Here is a 20,587-nt window from a genome sequence, read left to right as displayed (position 1 = left end):
TGTCAGAAAACCTACCTTTGGCTTTCTATCCCAAAAGCTACAACTCCAATCAAACCTCTTATTGTCTCATTCCCGTGATTTCCTCTGGCTTCTGACCTTCCCCATACTGACATCATCTGCTTCCCTTCCATGGAGGATGCAGACTGTGATCCCTTTCTCAGCCAAGTGCCCTCCAGTTCTGAAGTGCTCTGTTAAGTAACTTTATGGCATTCTTCCATGCTTTCCCTAGAGTTTTCTAATTTCTTCCCTGTCTTTCTGCTTGTATCTTATTCTCAGCCATTTCTTCTGGTCTGCATAGAGTGCTTGACTCTGTAACTCCTCAGACTTGCCCTTCAGACATGTTTAAAAACAAAAGCAAAACACGAATCTTTGGTTAAATGGAATCACATTCTACTTGATTGCTTTTATCATCAGCACTCAATGGCAAGGATCAACCTTTTGTTCAGTGCTCATGCAGGATCTGCTTCAGAGGGAACTAATCAGTGACTGAGACAGCAATACAAATAATAAATCCTTCTTTTGGTAGAGAACCATCATGGAATTATGACAATATCATAGGTGCTACAGGAGGACAGCCCAACTGGAAGTCTTATTGCATTCACTCACAATCTTTCGAATATTCTCAAGCACCTGGAGCTTCAAAAGCTGTGCAGACTGACTGGTATACCACTTGAATGGCCTGCTGAAAACCAAGGGCAACTCGCTGAAAGTTTTCATCTGGAGTCTCCACTAAACTTGTCCCGTGGGAAAAGTCAATACTAAACAGTGGAAGAGAAACACAGTCCAGATATTTCCACAGAAAGTAAATCTGCTTCCACAGAGAACTGCATATTTCTTGCTAGCTATTCTTTTTAACCTCTCACAGATTTATTTTTACTACAATTTAAATGTATCTGTTATATGCCATAACATTATTATTATGGGAGACACTAAAATAGCAAAGTATTCTAGGCACTTGATACCATTTTACAGAACAGGGAATTACAGCCAGCAGTGATTTGACTGCTGCTCACTGCAGCAGCCACCAACACTTGTGACCCCCCTTTTCAGCCTTACTTCCTATAGCTTCTCTGTGGAGTTACTCCCAAAGTTGCTTAACTGGTTGGGGAGAGGGAGCAAGAAAAAAAATGAGCTACAATAAATCTAATTTATTAGGATGAATTTTTGATTTCTGTTGCCAGGCTGTGGACACAGCTTTGGGCTCACAGCCCACAGACCGAAGCCATCAGCTAAGCCTACTCATCTCATACCAAAAACTACCTGGGATACTTTAGAATCAGAGAACAGTTTGGATTGAAAGGGCCCTTTAAGGGTCATCTAGACCAACACTCCTGCAACAAGTAGGGACATCTTCCACTGCCTCAAGTTACTCAGACTCCCATCTAGGCTTCCAGGGATGAAGTATCCACAACTTCTCTGGGCAAACAGAGAAGGGTTCAAGGGTTTTATCATCCTCATCGTAAAAAAATTTCTTCCTTATCTCTACCCTGAACCTACTGTCTTTTACTTTAAAAATGATGCTTCCTGTCTTATTGCAACTGATCCTTTTCTGAGCCTTCTTTTCTCCAGCTTTCTCAGCCTTTCCTCATAGGATAGGTGTCCAATTCCTCTGATCAATTTTAAGGACCTAATCTAGAGGCTTTAGTTCTGTTTTTCACTAAACTGTTTTAAATAAGCAAAAGTTTGTTTGTGCAAGGGTCTCAGGCTTTGGCTTTATACTGTATATTCTAGTAAGACCAAGAAAATATATTTAAATAAATAAATTCTGGTTTTGATCAGCAGCTTAGCTTTTCAGTGCTCCAACACTGAGGGAACATCTCTTCTTATCAAGTCATGCTATGGTAGATCATAACTTTCCACTCCTGACAAACACAGCTGGTAAAGCTCTTTGTGTTCAGCTTGGATGCTGTTTGGCACAACAGTCTGACATTGAGTTACAAGGCCTATGAAAAATATGCACTGCTAATTTTCCTAAGTGCCATGCCAGTGCCTTTGGGGGCCTGCATTCACCTACCTTCCCAGACAGTAACAGGATTTATTCCCAGCTAATAAAGCAGATTTCACAACAACTGAGGAAAGACTTTCTTTAGGATGTCCTCCTTCTTCATTACTGAATGATATATTCATGGCAAAGCACTAAAGGTGATGACATCTTTAAAATACATTTTTTCCTAGTGTGGGGGATACAAGGCGCTAATCCCTGCAGATCTCCTTTTTCTCCCCCATTGCCCCCGTGGTTTATCATGTCCAATTAGCCATCTGCCATGCCCGCACTGCCATACAAAGGAAGCCCCCTCTCCTGCGCCGCAGCCCATCAGCGGGGCTATTGTCCCTGCTGACAAACAAGAATCAGACTCTATTGTTTCCAGCTGACGATGCTGCTCCCAAAGTAGGCTGCCAGTTGCCACTAAAACAGCGGGAGCACCGGGTGCGCTCCAGGAGCCAGGAACCGTGCCAGCAGCGCCGATATTACCGGGAACCTATACAAAGCACTCTTTGAGATATAAACATGCATAGAGAGATATAGATATTTTCTGATTTCGGGTAACAAACCTGCCCGGGCCAATGACCACCCTTTCTATGGCAGTTGCACCTGGAGCATGCCTGACCTGCTGCCTTTACTGCTTCTTCAAGCAGTCACCTGGCCAAGAAATTCTAACAATCCCCAGAAGAGAGCATTTCCTTGTTATATTTTTATTATCATTTTAAAAATAAGGCACATCTTCTACCACTTCCACACATCAAAACTACCCTCCTCCCACCCAAAGAAAACTCCAGTGTCTACATGGGTACTAATTATGTAATGAGGTTAATTTAATTTCTCCCACAAACAACATACATTCACCCTTTTTCCCGAGGCCACTTCACTAAAAGAAATGACCAGAGCAGCTGGTCTGCCAGTCACCAAGATGTTAAATTGAAGATCATTTCCTCTTATTATTCTCAGCAAAGCATGATGTGACCTTACACTAAAAACTACAGTCTGTCTAATTATGGTAGTTTTGTTCCATCAGTGAAACTGAAATGCTGGTTCATATAATTAGGGTTACTAAAAAAGGAATCTCATTTTTAGTTTTAAAGGTAATTTGTTGCCTTGAAGTGAAAGTGCAACAAATTAGACCTATGTACCTGAATGTTTCCGTTTTGTGCAATTTGAAAGAAACAAAAAACACTCCTAGATCTTAGTAAGAAAGCCACACGTTGATGAGAGACAAAGAACCCCAATAAACCACAATTTATTCCAGGCACTCATTAAGGAAAATGAGCAAACAAAATGAATATTTATATTTAGAAATAGAAACAGAATTATCTTCTAAGCCCTTGATTAAGTAACAGAAATTACTTGAACTTCAACAAATGTTTTAAATTATATTTAACACTTCAGCAGTGAACATAAGAGAGTTTCAATATATCACTTTGAATGTTCACTGAATAGTTCAAAACAAAATAAATGAAAAACAACTGAAACTAATGTGAATCCACAGTAATCACATAGGTTAATGACTTTTACAATGACTTATGAATAGAGGAAAGTCTTTGCCCTGGATTCAAATACAAGGATCATTCTGAACCAAATATGAAGTATGACATGAAAACTTAGATATTTTGCTGAAATATTACTCCATTCCTAGCACAAAATGCTCTAAATCCCAATTCAACATGCTGCAGGCCACATATCACACAGGTGACTGACTTGAACCTAGATCTATGATTGCCACTGCAGTGCTTTGGCCAAGTTCTGTTTTCAGTTACATCTGTGAAAACTCCCAAGCAATTCCTCTGAAGTTCTCTGGATCTGTACAGCAGTAACACAATCCATCCTAGAAGCAAGTGGGAAAGAAATAATTCAAAATATTATGACTTCTTTTTTTTACAGTCCTTTACACTTTAAGACTCTCCATTCAGACAATCATATTTGACTTTTCATATCCAGCTCTCTTTTGCAAAACGTGTATTGGAATACTCCCTGTTATTCTTGCCAGATTCTCTAGGCAAAATTCCCCAAGTGGCAAAGTCCCTTCAGTTAAACACAGGGTGCGTGAGCCATGCAAGGCTGTAAAACGGGAGTTGTTTATCCAAAGAAATATTAAAAGCAGGACACCAGTCCAAATCAAACAAAAGCACAAATACCTCTAAGTCATTTCATGACTTTAAGTTCCAGCAGTAAAAGGCACAGCACTATGGGTTTATAAGGCCTAATACTCCATAAGTATTTTCTTTGATGTAACTATGAAGTACTTAAAATACCACTGGGTACTGTATGGTACATGTCACCATGGAGCAATAAAGCTGCTCTACATCCATAATCAGCCTTTCCAGAGACCATAAGGTCACAGCAGCTGAAACAACAGAATATTTCATTCCCAGCCTTCAAGAGGCCCAGAACACCTGTGCAGCCCAGAGGACTCCCTAAAAGGCTTTTAACATGGGGGTGTGCCTGGAAATCACAGCAAAAAAAACCCACCAAACCCATCAAAGCCACTCCCATTTTTAAAATCTCATGTTTCCCCAGCAGGTTAGTATTATGAGACTTGATAAAATACAGTATGGGAGGCAGGTGGTAGGAAAGGGTGATAGCTATATGTGCCTGGCCAGGCTGGATGCTCATTTGTATCCAAGTCATTATTCCAAAACTCACATAGCCTTCTAAGTCCACATGTAAAATGGTCTACAGAAGCACTAGGAGGGTTCCTCTTTTGTGGTGACTTCAGGATCACACTTTTCTTCTTTTAGAGTTCCAACCCAAAAGCACAGTGTAGGCAACAGGTTCACCCCAAAACTTCTGTAGGTGCCATATCAAGCCTCATTACAATGTCTGTGCACTTGACTGTCTGTGTTTTAAGCTTATGTTCCCTATTTTACCTTGACCTGGAAATCAAGTACTGTGAACCCCAGTACAGATGAGCTTTGAACAGAAGCTGCGTGTGAAAGGCTTCTTCCTCTGGAAGTAATTATGTCTAATATTAAATGAATTAATATCAAATACAATAAGTATCTTCCTACTGTCCTATAACACAATGCAATCCCATCCGAATAAACACATTGTAAATAACTATCAGATATCATCCCTGTTGCCCTGTACATATTTCTGCTCTGTGAGAAGGAAGGAAGCAGTATGGGAAAGAAATGCTCCTCTGAACATAAATCATTCATTTAAATTGTTCACTTCCAGCATCAGACAAAAAGAGATCCTTGTGTCCTTTTTTGACACAAGACCCCACAATCCAGCAATCCCATTTCTTAGCAGCATATGCATGGCAAGAGAGGGAAGAGGACAGTAATTCCCACCAAGACCTGTGTCTCATGCCCTTTCCACGTCTACATGAAAATTCCTGAACTAGCAGATCTGTCTCAGAATCCTGAGGTGGAGGAGATGGGACAGAGGGCAGAGCCACACAGTCTTCCCCATGCACTGGGGTCTCCTGAGGGGAGCTGGGTTCACACCTGTAGTAAAACAGCAACTCCTCCCACACGTCAATCACATGAAAAAATAAAAACCACCTACATTAGACAATAAAAAAAGAAAACAACAAAACTCATTTTCCTGACAGGGTCAGAGGTCAAAGCCTCCAGATAGTGGTACAGATTTTGATTAAAAGCATCACCTCAAAGAACACAAGAGCTTTCCAAATGGTAGGACAGACCTGACAGTTTTTTCTGCAACAGAGCCTCCTTTAACAGCACACATTAGCAGACCAGGCCTTATGAATTATAAAGCCTCGAGCTAAGAAAACCAGGCATCACACAAATACCTCAAGCCAGTGACAACTCAATTGAATCAATTTACCTGCTCTACAAGGAGACACTTGAGTCCATCAACCTTGAGGAGCACTTCTCTGCTGACATCATTTCAAGCACATCTTTTGATCAAACAGCCTGGCCAACGCCAATCATTTTAAAGTTATTTAATAGTAGAACTGTCAGTCACTTGTGCACAAATGAGCAACACTAGAAGTATAGCTGACTGAAAAGCAGACAGCAAACAGAATAATTCATCGCATCCAAAGGAGATGGAATAATGTCAATTTTCAACTCACTCACAGGAAGTATCGATGACAAAGTCAGCATCTTCATATCAGATATAATCAATGTTACAGTTAAATGCCAGAAAAATAAATTAGAAAATAAAACAGTACCTGCTAGCACATGAGAAATATTGACGACTGCTTCTGCTAGTAATTGGTAGTTTGCTGAATTGTTCTGTCACTGATTTCTATAAATATTTAAACTTTTGGTAAAGAATTTCCTTACGTGTTTCACCCCTGTATCTAAAACACACTGCAGAAATTACTGCAACTTAAGCAGGAAGCTAAAGCTTTGTGTCTGTATCCAAGGGACATCTCTTACATGTACACTTTGACAGTGACTTACTTTACATTTGAAACTAAGTATTTGGATTCCATTCCACACAATAAAAATGTTTCAGTATACATTTAATACAGACTAGCAAGTGTTCCAGAGAACCTGGTCATATTTTACCTGTCAAAAAACAGACTTAAGAAATTTTGTAAGGCATACCTAGGCAGAGATTTGGGGTTTTACTCAAACAGAAGTGATAGATGTCATGCAGAAATTGCTGCTACAATTCAGCAGATGGTGTTATCCTAGAAATCAGAGCTGGAGACAGCAATAGTAATTTCTGCCCTTCATGTTCCTCTGCCTGTTAATTTTTATCCCAATTACATGGGATTGATTCTCTAAAAGAGAATTCCTGCATATATCAGATGGTGAAAATTAGAATAGTCTCTTTCCTGCCTGACTCCAGGGAGGTTTTAACTGACTGCCAGCATCAACTACACAGTTGCTAAATCCACCCTTTTCTTAAAAGTCATTCCTAGCTCTCATCAGTGTAAGCACCAGAACAGACCTTCCTTTATTACTTCACGTTAATTCCTTCAGTTTGCCTTTCCAGGTCCAGCTCAGAAACCTGCTATCTCCGGTGTCTCCCCTGATAAGCAAAGGGTTCCTCGAGTGTTTGGGTGCTGCTGGGGGCGCTGCTCTGTGAGCGGCGCCACTCCCAGCGCCAGCCTCCTCTGCCGGTACCAGAGAGCAGCCTATCGATCCTCCCGGCTCAGTGCAAAGCCCAGCTGCTCGCTAAAAGCCTCGCAGAGAGGTTTAGTTGTTTCGACTCTGTTTTTTTAACAAATGATGAGTTCATGCTCTTCCATGTGGTAACTCTGAATCTGGGAATAGTTTAGGCTGTTTAGTATAAGCAGAGGTTATCAGAGCAGCTAAAGTATATACATTCATTTTATGTGAACATGTAAGACAATGGTTACACTTTACAAACCCAGAACACAAGTCAGGATAAGGTATAGAACAACAAAAAAAAAAAAAAAAAAAAAAAAAAAAAAAAAAAAAATATATATATATATATATATATATATATATATATATCGAGTATCAAAGGAAAAATAATGCTAAGTCAATGCAGGACTCTGTATCTGCTATTACAAATCAGACCCCGTCTCACAGTCCTTACTCAGACAGAATTGCTATTGCCAGCCTGAGAGGTGGGGGAGTCAGTTGTGTCCTGGCTACAATTGTTCTTCCAAACCCCACATCAGCTGTTCTCTCCACCATCCACTAAACCAAACTTCACACAGGCACAACAGTAGTGCACAAACCCACAAGTGAAGGGACCCCAAACAACGCAGAGAACCAACACTGTGATTTCACACAAGCCATACCTGTGCTCGTATTTTCCCCATTTCTCACGGATGTTGCCAGTAGACAGACAAAATTATTGCTAATAGTCTGGGTTTTTTTTTTCCACATCATCATTTTGGACACAGGATGCTATGTAATGATGCAGAAATGAGAATTTTGCCATCTTCTTTAATGAAGCTTAAGGTGAAGCAGACAGCCATCAGGGTAGGCCTATACATACATGTTTCAGTGCAAGGATAAGACCTAGGCACCTCTCCCAAACCCTGTGATTTTCTTTTCTCAAGAAGCTGAAGTGTTAGGAGACTCTCTGAAATCTCTGGGCGAAATGTACAATGCAGTTTACAAGTGTATTCACAGATCTACAGGTGAAATAGGCAGCTTAGGAGAAATGCCTAGCCACATGGCTCCCTATGCTCTTCCCTCATTTAGGAATACTTTTTTATATAAGCTAGACAGATTTGACTCTCTCCAAATTCCATTCTGTTAACATGCTTATGTTGAGAAGGCAATGTCACAGAGAAATGATTCAGCTTTGGGTGAAGGAGAGGAGAGAGTGAAAAGGTAGGGGGGGAGCCTTAATTAACATGTTCCTTTTATAAGTAAAATTGGTGGGTTGTTTTCTTTTCTTTTTTCTAACAAATCTGCCATTGTTGAGACTTAGGAAATTATCTTGTAACCAGGTAGGCTATCAACAGGCAAATGCCCTATGGCTTAATGACTTGCGGATCATAAGATACACACAGCCAGACCTTATTATACTTCTCCTCTAGATCAAAGGGTTTTCACATAAATGGGGTGCAGTCTACCATAGCAGGGAGCTGCTGCAAGCCTTCAGGATTTTACTTCTTTAAAGTTTTGGTGATTACATAATCGCTTTTTTGTAACTGGAGCTCAAAGCATTGTGTGTAGCTAATGAGCAGGTAGAAGAAGGAAAACAGCTGAAAAGCAGACTTGACAAACAGCTGTGGCACTGTCAGTCCTAGCCCAAAAGGGTCAATCCCCTTATGAAACAAGTACTTAATCCTTTACAATTTTTAATTAAAAATCTACCAGGAAGATTATAAAACTTTCTTAAGATTTTGACGGGGGAGGGAGCAAGGGAGAACGGGGGGTGTGTCATGCAGACCACAAGTTGCTTCAGTTGAGATGCTCATCCTGTGCAAAGCCATGTTTCAGAGCTGGGGGCTCCCACACAAACACCATCTCACAAATGAGTGGTGGAGAGGGGACCCCAGCACGTACCTATTGCCCACAAAATTTAATTAACCGCTGATCCATTAGCAAAGGCTCCCTACGCTCTGCTGTAGTCCAGCTACACTTTGGCTGCACTTCAGCATCCTCTGAATCAGGAGAATGAAACGCAGGGCTCTCACCCAGCCTTGAGCTACTTAGCGAGCCCGTCTCGGCGAGGTCAGCATCCCCGGCCGGCAGCGGGGCTGCGGGCGAGCGCTGCCCAAGGCGCCTCTGCGCTCGCTCACTGCCCACCCGAGGGCGGCAGGGGCAGCGCCCGGCGCTTCGCCCGGCTGGAGCGGGGCAGGCAGCCAGCTCCGCTTCCAAATACCAGCCGGTACCCGGGTGGCCGCCGCCGCCCAGCCGACGCTGCTTCCCGTGGGGATAACAACGCGACAGCTCTCCCCGAGCATCCCCGCGGGGCTTTTCTGCCTGCCTGGGGCGGGGGCTTGGCCGGTCCTCTCCCGAAGCGGTGGGAGCGCAGCCCGGCGGTAGCATCTTCCCAGGGGCGGGAGGGGCGACGAGGGCACGAGTGCACCGAGGGGCTGCGGCGGACAAAGCAAGGAGGCAGGCGGGGACCCCCTCCATCCCCTCTTCTCCCCTCCCCGCGGCTCCGCCACTGGCGGTGCCCGCGCCGCAGCCGCCAGCCCCGCATCCCGCGGCGGGCAGGGCCCGGCGCTGCCCTGGCCCCTTCCCCGCGGCTCCCCTACCTGTTCGGAAGAAAGCATCCACCTCGGAGTCAGGGACAGCGCCTTCCTCCGCCGCCCCTTCGGCGGGATTCATGGCTGGGGGAGAGGTAGCGGCGAGCCCGGCGGCTGGTAATATCCAGTGAGTTAGGGAGGAGGAGAGCCGAGGGAGAGAGAGAAAAAGAGGGAGGGAGAAGAAGAGGGAGGGAGGGATGGAGGCGCGTTCAGCTGCGAGCCCAGCCGAGCGCCGCTCGGATCATCCCTTCCGCGGTGCCTGCGGGGCGGCTGCCCCGGGGCTGGGCTGCGCTGCCCCCGGGCTGCGCTGGGCGGTGCGGCCGGGGCGGGGTGCCGGTGCCGAGCCCCGCCGCCGCCGGCCCCCTCCCCTCCACCCGCTATTGTTCCGACCTGCTCCGCTCGGCTCGGCTCCCCCCGCCGCCGCCGCTGCCCCTCGCCGCGCTGACAGCCCGGCCCGGCCCCCGGCGGCCGCCCCCGCCGCTTCCCTGCCGGCACTTCCTGAGCCAGGCCGGGCCCGGCCGGGGAGCTGCGGCGCCCCCCGCCGCCGGGGCAGCCCCTCTGCGGGGCGCGGCCGCTCCGGGCGGGGCGCGCCGGGCACAGGTGCGGGCACGGACGCCCCGCGGGGGCCGGAGGGAATTTTTGTTTTATTCCCTACCCCTGTACGCTCCGCAGCCGTATCGCTGTGCATCCCCGGGCTGCACCGCTGCTATGTCTCCCCTCTGATGAACAGCCGCGGGGGCACGGCGCGGAGCTCGGCTGTTAGGTGGGCAGGTACTCGGGGACCGAAAGTAAACGCTGATGTGATTATACCACAAAAAATTGTTCTTTGTTTTAAGGTTAGGTAGAGAGGTGAGGGGTTGTTGGGTTTTTTTTATGTTCAGGAGCTGTTTGGCATAATTGCTTTGGAAGCGATCAGCAAAACTGCACTTTGTTGCAGGTATGCCTTCATATTTTATTTTTTATAGTGACTCGGTGACTAGAGAGCCAAAAAGGAGTTTGGAAAGCCAAGATCCCGGTCCCAGCTCAGACATTGATTCTGCACGTTACAGGATTTTGACTTCTCTACTGTAGGTCCAATATTTGTCATTTGGGACAATAATTGTTGCCTCATAAGGAGTGCTGTGAGGAATACTTGTTTGTATGTTAGCTGCTGAGTTAAACATTCTTCCCTGAGCCCAGCTATCAAGATTTCAAGCACAGACAGGCAGAGATAGACAAAGACAGATGTTTGCCATTTGGGCACTTTCTTTTCCTGTTCACCCATTTGAAGTTTCCCCAGCTCCTCATTTTTTCTATGATCACATAACAGCTCTGAAATGAGTTTAAGGAGAAATGCTGTTTTTTTTTCACCTAACCACCACTGTAAAGCAGGAATGCTGCTCTCACACCTCACAGTTGTTCGTCTTTGCTTCCTCTACCATTAGAAAGAAAAAGCAACTGTTGGTGTATTGACCCCTCTGGCTGTATTAGCCTTGGATAATCCATCCTTGCTTCACAATCACATCCATCAAGAACAAGTATTTTAGCCAGAGCATCCCCGTGGCCTCACTGTCTTTATCCTTTAGGGGTAATGTCTAATCATCACTCATTTGCCATTGAAAATCTCTGATGTTTAAGGGACTTGAGGACAAAACCTCTCCAAAACCCTGGTCAGCATGGAGGGATGAACTGGAGCACTTCAAAAGTGCTATCAGTCTAGTCCATCTTAAGGAAGAAAATACTTTGTCTAGCAGAAGTGTCAGAGCCAACTTCTTGTAAGTGACACTTTGGATCAGTTCTCAATCCATAGGTAGCTTAGCAATTGGGGTTGGCAGAACATTTTCTGTTTCAGCACAGATTATTTTAGATGCCAGAGGAGCATAGGTTTCCTCCAATGATCTCTTCTCAATAGAACGTAAGAGAACGCTGGATTTGGATGTATATTGCACTTGATATTGCACTGTCAAAATGGTATTGCCTAACAGGATGAGCACAGAGTTCTCAGTCACATCTCTGACCTTACTGTTTGCTACTCCAATTGAAACAGAACATGTCATGCCCAGGGACTCAGAAATAAGAGCAAACATCCTACAGAGATCCACTTAGCATTTCATTTCCTTATTCCCTCCCTTCTGATATCTCATGTAGTGTCATTTCCCATGCCTACTTCCAGTTGGTTTCAAGTGAAGCCATTCATATTTTTATGTTTATGAGTTTAAAAAGGTCATTTCACAACTATCTGCAGGAAGTAGCATCACAAAGGCTATGTCCAGGCATTCAAAGCTCATTACAGACCCCTGTGCAGCCTCTGAGCTCCTCTCCTTAGGACCACCAGAACACCAGAAGCACCTCCATATCAGGCATGCCAGCAGTACAGCATTACCAGAGTACAAGCACCTGAGTAAAATCAGTCTTTCAAGCACCAGATTTTTTCAGTGACCATTTACCCCTTCCTCATCATAGCACAGTGCAGAAAAGCCTTCTGTCTTCCAGGCTTAACAAATTGCACCATTTTAGATCCATCTCAAGTTCTCATTTCTGAATATTCACTAACCCAAAGCAGACTTTCTCTCCAGGAATCTTACATATAGGTTCATTCAGGACTGTGAGCTGGGCAGCTGGGAAGAATGTGGTTTCCTTATGAAGGTTCAAATGCACTCAGGATTTGGTACAACCTGGTTGGTTTTAGAGTAAAAGCATTCTGGAGCATCTTTAGAAGCTAGACAGAAGTCACCCATAAGAAAGGAAGATTTAGCATCATCCAAAGGGAATTATTTTTGTCAATGACAGAGAAATACATATTTCCCTTTCATTAGGAACCCTGCAAATGTGTTCTACAGCATCAGTTGTAGGAATTATATAGGCTAGAGAAAGCACAATTTTCTGTATAACCTCCAAAGGTGTTAGAAAGTGCTGAGGAGAGGGAGAGCAGTTCGTTTAGCTTACCTGTCATCCCAATACTTACACAAATTCCTAGTTAATGATTAAACCAGTGAAAATACTCATATTTAGCTATATAAAATACATGTATCTTCTGAATTTTTTTTTCCTTCACAGAAAACCTTCATTGGAACCTAAATGGTTCTAAATCTCTAATAATTTAGAAAAAATAGGAATTCAAAATTTTTAAAGAATAAAAGTGTTTGGAGACATTGTTTGTTAAAGTCTAGCCAGACTTAGCCATGCTTTTTTCTTGCTCATGTCTGCTGTGTAGGACACAGCAAGTTTGTTCTTCTCTGCTTGCAGCTCTACTGGCCAGGGAAGCTCTGCCCAATTTATTCACTGTTTGCATGGCTTTATCAATGAAACAGCAGTCCTGCTGTCACATTTTGCACACACCTCTTATATGCACACACCATGGCAATGCAGGGTGGGAAATATCAGTATGGTCCAATATCAGTAAACTTCAGTGGAAACCCAGACACTGAGTGAGCTACTGTTTTTCTTAATGCTGCAAGCAGAACACAGCTGTCACTGTAAAATATCATTAGCAACTAGGTACTAAGAACCACCATGACTTCAGTTCCAGCAATGAGTTTACAGTTTTTGTTGTTCAAAGAAGAGCTGTTAAATATAGAATGAAATACTATCTGCAATGTATAATTCCCTTTTTAGATATAATGCTGAAGGCACCTACAGTTTCCTTGAAAAGCAAAACATGTAAAAAAACCCTGTAGAATTACATAAGCCAAAATACAGTAGTTTCACTGACAGATACTGCTTTAATCTTTTGCATGGCTATACTTGACAAATACCTCAATCCATACGAAACAACTTCATTTAACTAGGTACGAATGTTTTTCTTTTTGACAGCCCCTAAAGCTGCTAAAAGATCAGAAACTGTCACACAGGCTTTTGATTTAAGGTCTCTGCTACAGTCAAGTTTTCCAATGGGATGGCAATAGGTGGTATCCAAGATGAAACATTTTTTAGCTAAGTCTCATAAGCTTGCGTGCTACAGGATGGGAGGAGGGAGAAGAATGTGAACAAGAAATCAGTAAAATTCATCTTTCCAAGACAGCAGATCTAAGACAGGAGAAATATATTTGATGGTTCCAGGACAGCTGCACTGCTGGAATCAGAACAGAACTCTGAGAAGGCAAACACAAAGGTGTGTCCTGCACAAAGGCTCAAGAGTCCAGTGCTACAAAACATAGTACATGGGCCAAGAGTTGTCATTCAAAAGGGACAGGAAGAAAAACCAATCTGCCAGACTCAGCAGATGAGCTGCAGTCTGCAAGGTGCTGCAGAGACCGTTGCTTGTGCAGAAGGTTCCTCCCATAAAGCGACTCAGAAATATCTAAATAAGAGAGTATTTTTAGAAGTTGAGATCAAGAGAAAACATGAATAGTAGAGCAGGAGTCTTAAAAGCACCTAAGACTGCTCAGTTAATATGTTATTTGCAGCTACATTCTGGGCATGTGAAAAGAATTTCTCACACCTGTTTAGGCCTATGTCTAGATATTAGACTTGAAATTATTATGTTCTAATATGGGACCAGGCACAGTGGGATGGAAATTTCCATCTGTATTCTAGACCATAAGGAATCTTGCAAGGGAAAAACTGCAAGTCCCCAGAAACAGGGTGTTCAGAGAAGCCTCCAGGGCAGGATGGAGGAGGCAGATGATGTTTCATATGCTTAGACCCAAATGCCCATATATATGCCAAAGATTATTTCTGGCTCAACAGACAGCACACACATATCAAGTTTGGCTGTGCAGGACCCACATTCACACTCACACATGTGGCTTAGCTCTACTGTTTGCTCAGATGTGGAACAGCTGTATATTAGAGTGAGCTCTAATACCATGCCAAAGTCCCTGTCCCAGTATCATCCCTCCTCTTTTTACATTACCCCTCTGGACCACAGCTGAAGTGGGAATGTCCACTCAGTTGCCATCTAGTCTCCTGCTTTCAGAGCTGACTTTGTGAATTCCAGTTTTCCCAAACTTGGACAGAAAGCTGAGCAATAATCACTTCTCTACAGAAAAATCACCTCACCCAGAAGAAAACAATAGCAATTAGCAAAACAATTTACAAAATATAGAATAATTTTATCACGGTGGCAGTGCAAAGGTTTACTAGTATCATCACTCAGACAATTGTGTCTCCTCCATAAGTTCCAGAACTGTGTTTGTCACTCTGGCCACAGAAGCTTAGACTGAATTAGCAACAAGTAGAACAGCTAATGCATCCAAGAAGAAGACACAAGTCTTAGCTAAGTTTACAGATATGAATCTGGAAGAGCCAACAGTGACTGAAAATTCTTTTCTCCTTGGTAACTATTTGGATTAATTTGTTAAATAAGTTGCTAATAAGTGCTAGTGGATCACAGATTCTGTTAACTGATGAAATAAATAAATCTAAACACAAAAGTGGCATTCCTCAGACAGGTTCCATTTGCTACATCAGGCTTGAAAAGAGAAGCTTGTGTTGGCCAAGTCTACATTGTACTTTTATGTACATAAAGTACATCAGTCTTAAGCACTGTTAAGCTGGAACATTTTATTCTGAGTTTCCTGTAAACTTTTAATCCTGATTCTGAAGTTCTGCCAGATTCTTAGTGATACTGAGCAGTACTAATTTACCAGTAGCTCCTAAATTCCAAGCAATCTCCCAGGCAAGTTCTGACCAGTGCAGAAAGAGTTACAGACCAGGAAAAGGAAGTATTAAAATATTGAAGTGTTTTTGGGAAGAATGCAAATGTACATAGTAGCTATTCAGAAAACCAATTTTAAAGTGAAGCAGGCATTAAAATTAAACAGTGACTACTACTATATTACCACAAGCATTCATTTCAATGCACTTGTAGGATACTAATTTCACACATGGTTGGACATAAATACTAACCTGTTTTCCATTTTACCAGTATAAATTAGTGTGAGAAAGAAGTTTCTTGCTGTGACAAAACTAGTAGTGGTATATGAAAAAACCCAAAAACTATGTGAGCCTGGTTTGTTTTGTTTTGTTTTACACAAAGTTAGAAAACTAAAGTTTGGATATGTAAATGTGCCATAATGTTTAATCTTTGTATTCTTCTCAAAAGCCCTAGTAAACTTAATCAGCTAACACATCAAATGAGTCATGCATTCCTACTGAATCAGGTGACAACCTTTCAAAATCCCCCAGAACTCCTTACTACAAAGTACAGTCCTTGAAAATCCTGCCAGCAGCCTTGTAACTGGCAGCTGTTTATCCAGGTTACTGCTTTGCAATAGCTGTAACACTGAAAATGCACATTTTAATGTTCATACCAGACTCCACCCACTAAGGGGAATGATTTTTCCATTAATTACCCAAATGAAGAAAGTTAATCAAATAAATTTTATTTTGCTATTAAGCAAACATCCCAGTATTCCTCATGTAACAAGTTTTATCTACAAATCCTTACCCAAGGAACTCTCAGAAGGTATCCCTCAGTGATATTTTTTGAGGCAGTGTATATTTGGGTTGTTGCTTTGTTGGGGTTTTTAGGGGTTGTTTTTTTGTTTTTTTTTGTTTGTTTTTTTTTTTTGTGGTGGGGAGGGTTTTTAAAAAAAAAATGTTTTTGAAAGCAGCAATCAGTAAATTATTGAGACCAAATCTGATGCACTGGAGTCACTCAGTGACTTTGAGCTTTCCCCCACACTCCTCCAGGTATACACAGCACTTCTTGCAGCCATCACTCCTCCTGACACCAGGAGTTACTCACTACTAAGTGTCTCCCTGCTTTCAAGTCACCATTTCTCTCCAGAGGGCTTTAAGAGCCTTGCTGAGCACACTTCCTCTTCTGTCACTTTCCCCAGGTATATTTTCAACCTGGTTTACAGCTACAGTTGGAAAGGTTCCAGATGTTCTCCTACATTTATTTTCTTGTTGGCTTTTTCTTTTCCACTAATAGAAGGTCTCCTTTCCCTGTTGCCTATAAACAGAGATTCACAAGGATGGAGAGTAGCTCCAGCTTCCTCCCAGTACAGGCAAGTGTGATGGAGGGGAGGTGTTGGCATGCAGGGAGTACAGGAGAAGCACATGTGACAGCAACCAGAAACTTTTAACTAGACTAGGAGGAAGAAGTGCCCACACAGCCACATCCTTGTGCTTCCCAGAACCCCATGGCTGATAACCAGCCTTCTATCCCTCTCCACAGTGACTCCAGGCCTGGTCATTACCTACTTGCAGTGGTACTTCAGATCTCAGTTCAAACCCCAGCTTAGCTCTGAACTTTAAAAGTAGGTCTCTACTGCCACCACATCTAGCTCAGGGTATCTTATATTTGTCATGCATTGAAAAGGTCAGGGATAGATTGCTATGGCTCCCAAGGAGACCTAGAGAGTCAGGGATGACAATGTACATATGGTGTACTGAAGATTCCTGATGGGGTTTGTGCCCATTCCAACAATTGCAAGTATTAATGTTTTTCACCCTAGAAGAGATGCTTCAGTGGCAGTACATTCACGAAAGAACGTCTGTATCATTTGAGTTTTCAATACATATTTCCACTTTGATATCTGTATTTTTAGTTCCAGTGCTGATGGGGCCAAGATTCATACAGAAGTGTGAGGATCTGGTGTGCTGACAGCTTAGAAGGAGACAAAATTAGGAACCAGATGGGAAGTCACAGATGATACTGTTCTGCAGAAGGGGCAAGACAGTATCTGCAAATACTATTTTCAAAACAATATGTTCCAAGCCACAGTGACGCTTTGCAAGGGAGGTCATTTATATAACAGTAGGTAAGACTGACACACTTTCTGCAGAAGAGCTGCCTTCAAGGTAGGTATTTCTACAGCCCCATCTGTCAATCTGATAGAGGCTGGTTATCAAAATTGACCTCCAGGAAAGCTATGCTATAAATTCTTTAGGACCACACATGATTCTGAATATCTTTGAAAATATAATGCCTCACAGCTGCTGGAGCTGAAGTACTGCCTTCCTTCAAAGGGTAAACCCTCTGTGGTCATCTGGATCTGTTTAGGAACACTGATATCTGCTAAAAAGAAGCACTCTGTATCACTGACTGATATAATGAATCTAGAAATTGTACACAACAACCAAGCATCTTCCTTTCCTTGATTGTGTCATGTCAGCTCTTCCCTGTGCTCTGGTGAACATCTGGAAACCAATTCCATGCTATCCTATGCTAGCATGCCTTATTGCATAGCCAGCACTAGACAGAACATGCTCCATAGCTGCCAGAAGTCTGAGCTAAAGGCCATAGGCTCTGGCTACCAAGGTCCAACAACAAATATATATTAGAAACAAATATTAGGAGCAAGGATTCTTAGATTCAAATACAAGGTTTCTTTATTCTGTGAACTTCATAGAGAATAACTACCCCTCCAAATAATAATTAACCTATCTGCAGCAGGGCTGTAGTATATGCCTGCCTTCAGGGAAAGGCAAAATCCATTAGAGTTCAGTGGAATACTTATATCTACAGCTGAACAACACACAACTTTGGGGTGAATTTTAGTCCTAAAAGAAGCCTTAGTGGATCTTACTCACAGAGGCGATTTCCATATTCCCATTTGTGGTGGATGATAGAGAGCCTTAGCAGGACACTTTGGTGCCCAAGAACACACATTACCTTTGCAGCTTCTGTCTTCTCCTCCCAGGTGGCACACTGAGCAACAGCCACATTGGTCCCCTTTGCTCACAGAAGTGACACACAAAACACAGCCACCCTTGCTTCAAGTGTGATGTTCTGCAAGTGTGAAAGAATAACTGATTGTAAGCTCTGCCAGGAGAAGCTTTTATTTCAAAGCTACATTTTTCATCAGCTATAAAATCGAACAGCACAACATGAATTTAAGATTCAAATGTCAATATTGCAAACATATGTGGCTTTCCTAGGCAACAGAAATAAACACTACAGTCATTATTATCATTCAGACAGACAAATATAATTTGGAATCCATGAATTCGTATTTGTTTATGTGTAATGGCATTTCAATCCTTTTATTTTAATCTCTTGCCAAGGCCATCCCTCCTGTTTCTTTCATAAAGAATGGGTACATACACATACTTGTGCTGATTCTCTCACAGTCAAAGAAAAGTTTTACACCCATTTCTTTTGTATATATATATGTATTTTTCTAAAATATGGGAAAGCAAAACTAATTTTGGCAGTGAAAATTAATGTTCTCTACTAAATACTCTTATTTATCTATCAGTGACGATCATCTTGTCTAATTTGTTAGACTGAATAGTTTTTTCTATGCCTTGTATCTGTAACACTGGCCCAATAGCAACATTTAGTTTTAGACAGTAGCGTACATGAGTGTCCTATGCCTACTAGTGACTAATTGTGGGACTGGAGTAATGTCCCTGATCTGGGGAAATTAAAAGCCAAGCATCAAAAAGACAATATTTCATCCAAATGTCTTTCAGTTTAATCAGTATAAGACATTTTTATTACTGAAAATCTCAGCTTCATATACTACTATCAGCACAACTCATCATGCATTTAGATTGTGTAACCAGAATGAATTCTAGGAAGTTTAATCAGGAGCAATTTCTTACTTGAATTAAAAATCAACATGTTTGCATTCTACATGCTTTCAGTAAAGTGGGTTTTTCAGAAAATTATTTTTCCACCTCGTATTAATGTAGCCCAGCATGACCCTCAGTACTCCTTCTGCCTCAGTTCTTGGACCTTGCACTACCCTCAATAATACCAAGTTTTTTCACTTGAGAAGTTGCAGTTAATTCAGAATACATCAGTGCACAAGAGCAGCTTCAATTATTTCCCCCAATGCATTATCGTGTGTTTATCTTCTGTGAATTTCATTTGCCATCATATTGCCCAATCATCCAATTTATTAAATCCTTCGAGACGTTCTCCCAGTCCTCTATACTTTCTTGCTTGGCTTCACCACCTCATTATTCAATTATGCTTCTAGATCTTTATGGTGTATATTGAAAGGTATACTCTCCAATCTACAAAGTGATTATTCTTAAGATTGAATTGGATTTTGCTGTGATACATTCAGTGGTGCAAGGAACACAACCACGAAAGCATTAGACAAAGAAAAATTCTCCAACATACATCCTCAAAGAAAACAAAAGCTCCATGGGCTTCCCATGCTCACCAGGGACACAATACTTTGTTGTTCCAGGCCCAATGACACTTTCTGTGGTTTATGGTATGCTAACAAAACAGCAGGCACTTAAAACAGAGTCTAAAGCTTTCAAACTCTCCCATGCAAGGGAACTGAACATCCCCACTGCACCAGCAATGGCTACATTTGCTTTAGTTCTCCTTGTGCCCGGGAAGAGCACCACAAACCTGCCACTGCTTGCTGACACATTGGCCTTCCTTCTAGGATCTCTTCCATCTCCTGCAAACCCAGGTGGGGAGAGGGAGATTAGTGAAATGGAAAAGAGAAGGAAAGCATCACCATGCTGGGATTATGCCAAGAGTCTGGTAGACTTAGGCGCTTCCTTCCCACTACAGCTCTGTAGATGTTTAGTGCCAAAGATCATGAAAAATATTTCAAGCATCCCTAAAGAAATTACTGCATCTGCCACACTTTGCCAAGACATGGAGCTGCCTCCCTGCTGTGCTATGGATTTGTCCATAACAGTGTAGGTGGACAGTTTTAGACACCAACATCAGGCAGAGGAGCTACAGACTCAGATTCTGCTCAGAAATTTCAACCTAACAGCAATCTCCCTCTGCAAAACTTTGTCAGTCTTGAAGAAACTGATCCATGAAAAGGTCACAGAAACCTCCCTCTGAGCCTACCCAACAGATGTCGTTTTTAGTTCACCCCACAAGCAAAGACACCTACTCCTTTAGAGTCCAGTATAATTGTCATAGAAGTCAGAGGAAAGACAGTTCAAGTTTCAGGGCTGTCACTTCCTTTTTAATTTTGGTAATACTCTCAGATGAAGCAAAATTTTCATTAGCCTTAGTTCCAGACTTCAAACAGAGAACAACAGCAGAGCTTGACTCTTATTTGTAGTTTCTGATTCTTTAGGGCAGTGCTTTCTATTTCCTTGCAATTGGCACTTTTCTACCCATG

At 42.5% G+C, this 20,587-nt stretch overlaps 1 protein-coding gene across 11 annotated transcripts in view; it reads right to left on the bottom strand.

Annotated features, from left to right (window-relative positions):
* The window catches only part of KALRN (kalirin RhoGEF kinase), a 457,536-nt gene extending 447,441 nt beyond the window's left edge, over positions 1-10,095 (bottom strand). The window contains exon 1 of one of the 11 annotated variants that reach the window (XM_079310809.1): positions 9,612-10,095. In XM_079310809.1, the coding sequence (XP_079166935.1) occupies positions 9,612-9,684 (73 nt within the window). In that variant the 5' untranslated portion in view covers positions 9,685-10,095. The remainder of the gene's footprint in view (positions 1-9,611) is intronic. The other 10 variants (XM_079310810.1, XM_079310805.1, XM_079310811.1 and 7 more) reach the window with 10 other exon arrangements.
* Between the last annotated feature and the right edge of the window lie 10,492 nt (positions 10,096-20,587).

This window comes from Erithacus rubecula (genome assembly GCF_903797595.1).
Source record: "Erithacus rubecula genome assembly, chromosome: 8".
Classification (NCBI taxonomy): Eukaryota; Metazoa; Chordata; class Aves; order Passeriformes; family Muscicapidae; genus Erithacus; species Erithacus rubecula.
The sequence above is the reverse complement of the archived record's forward strand: the minus strand, read 5'-3'. Positions and strand labels throughout refer to the sequence as shown.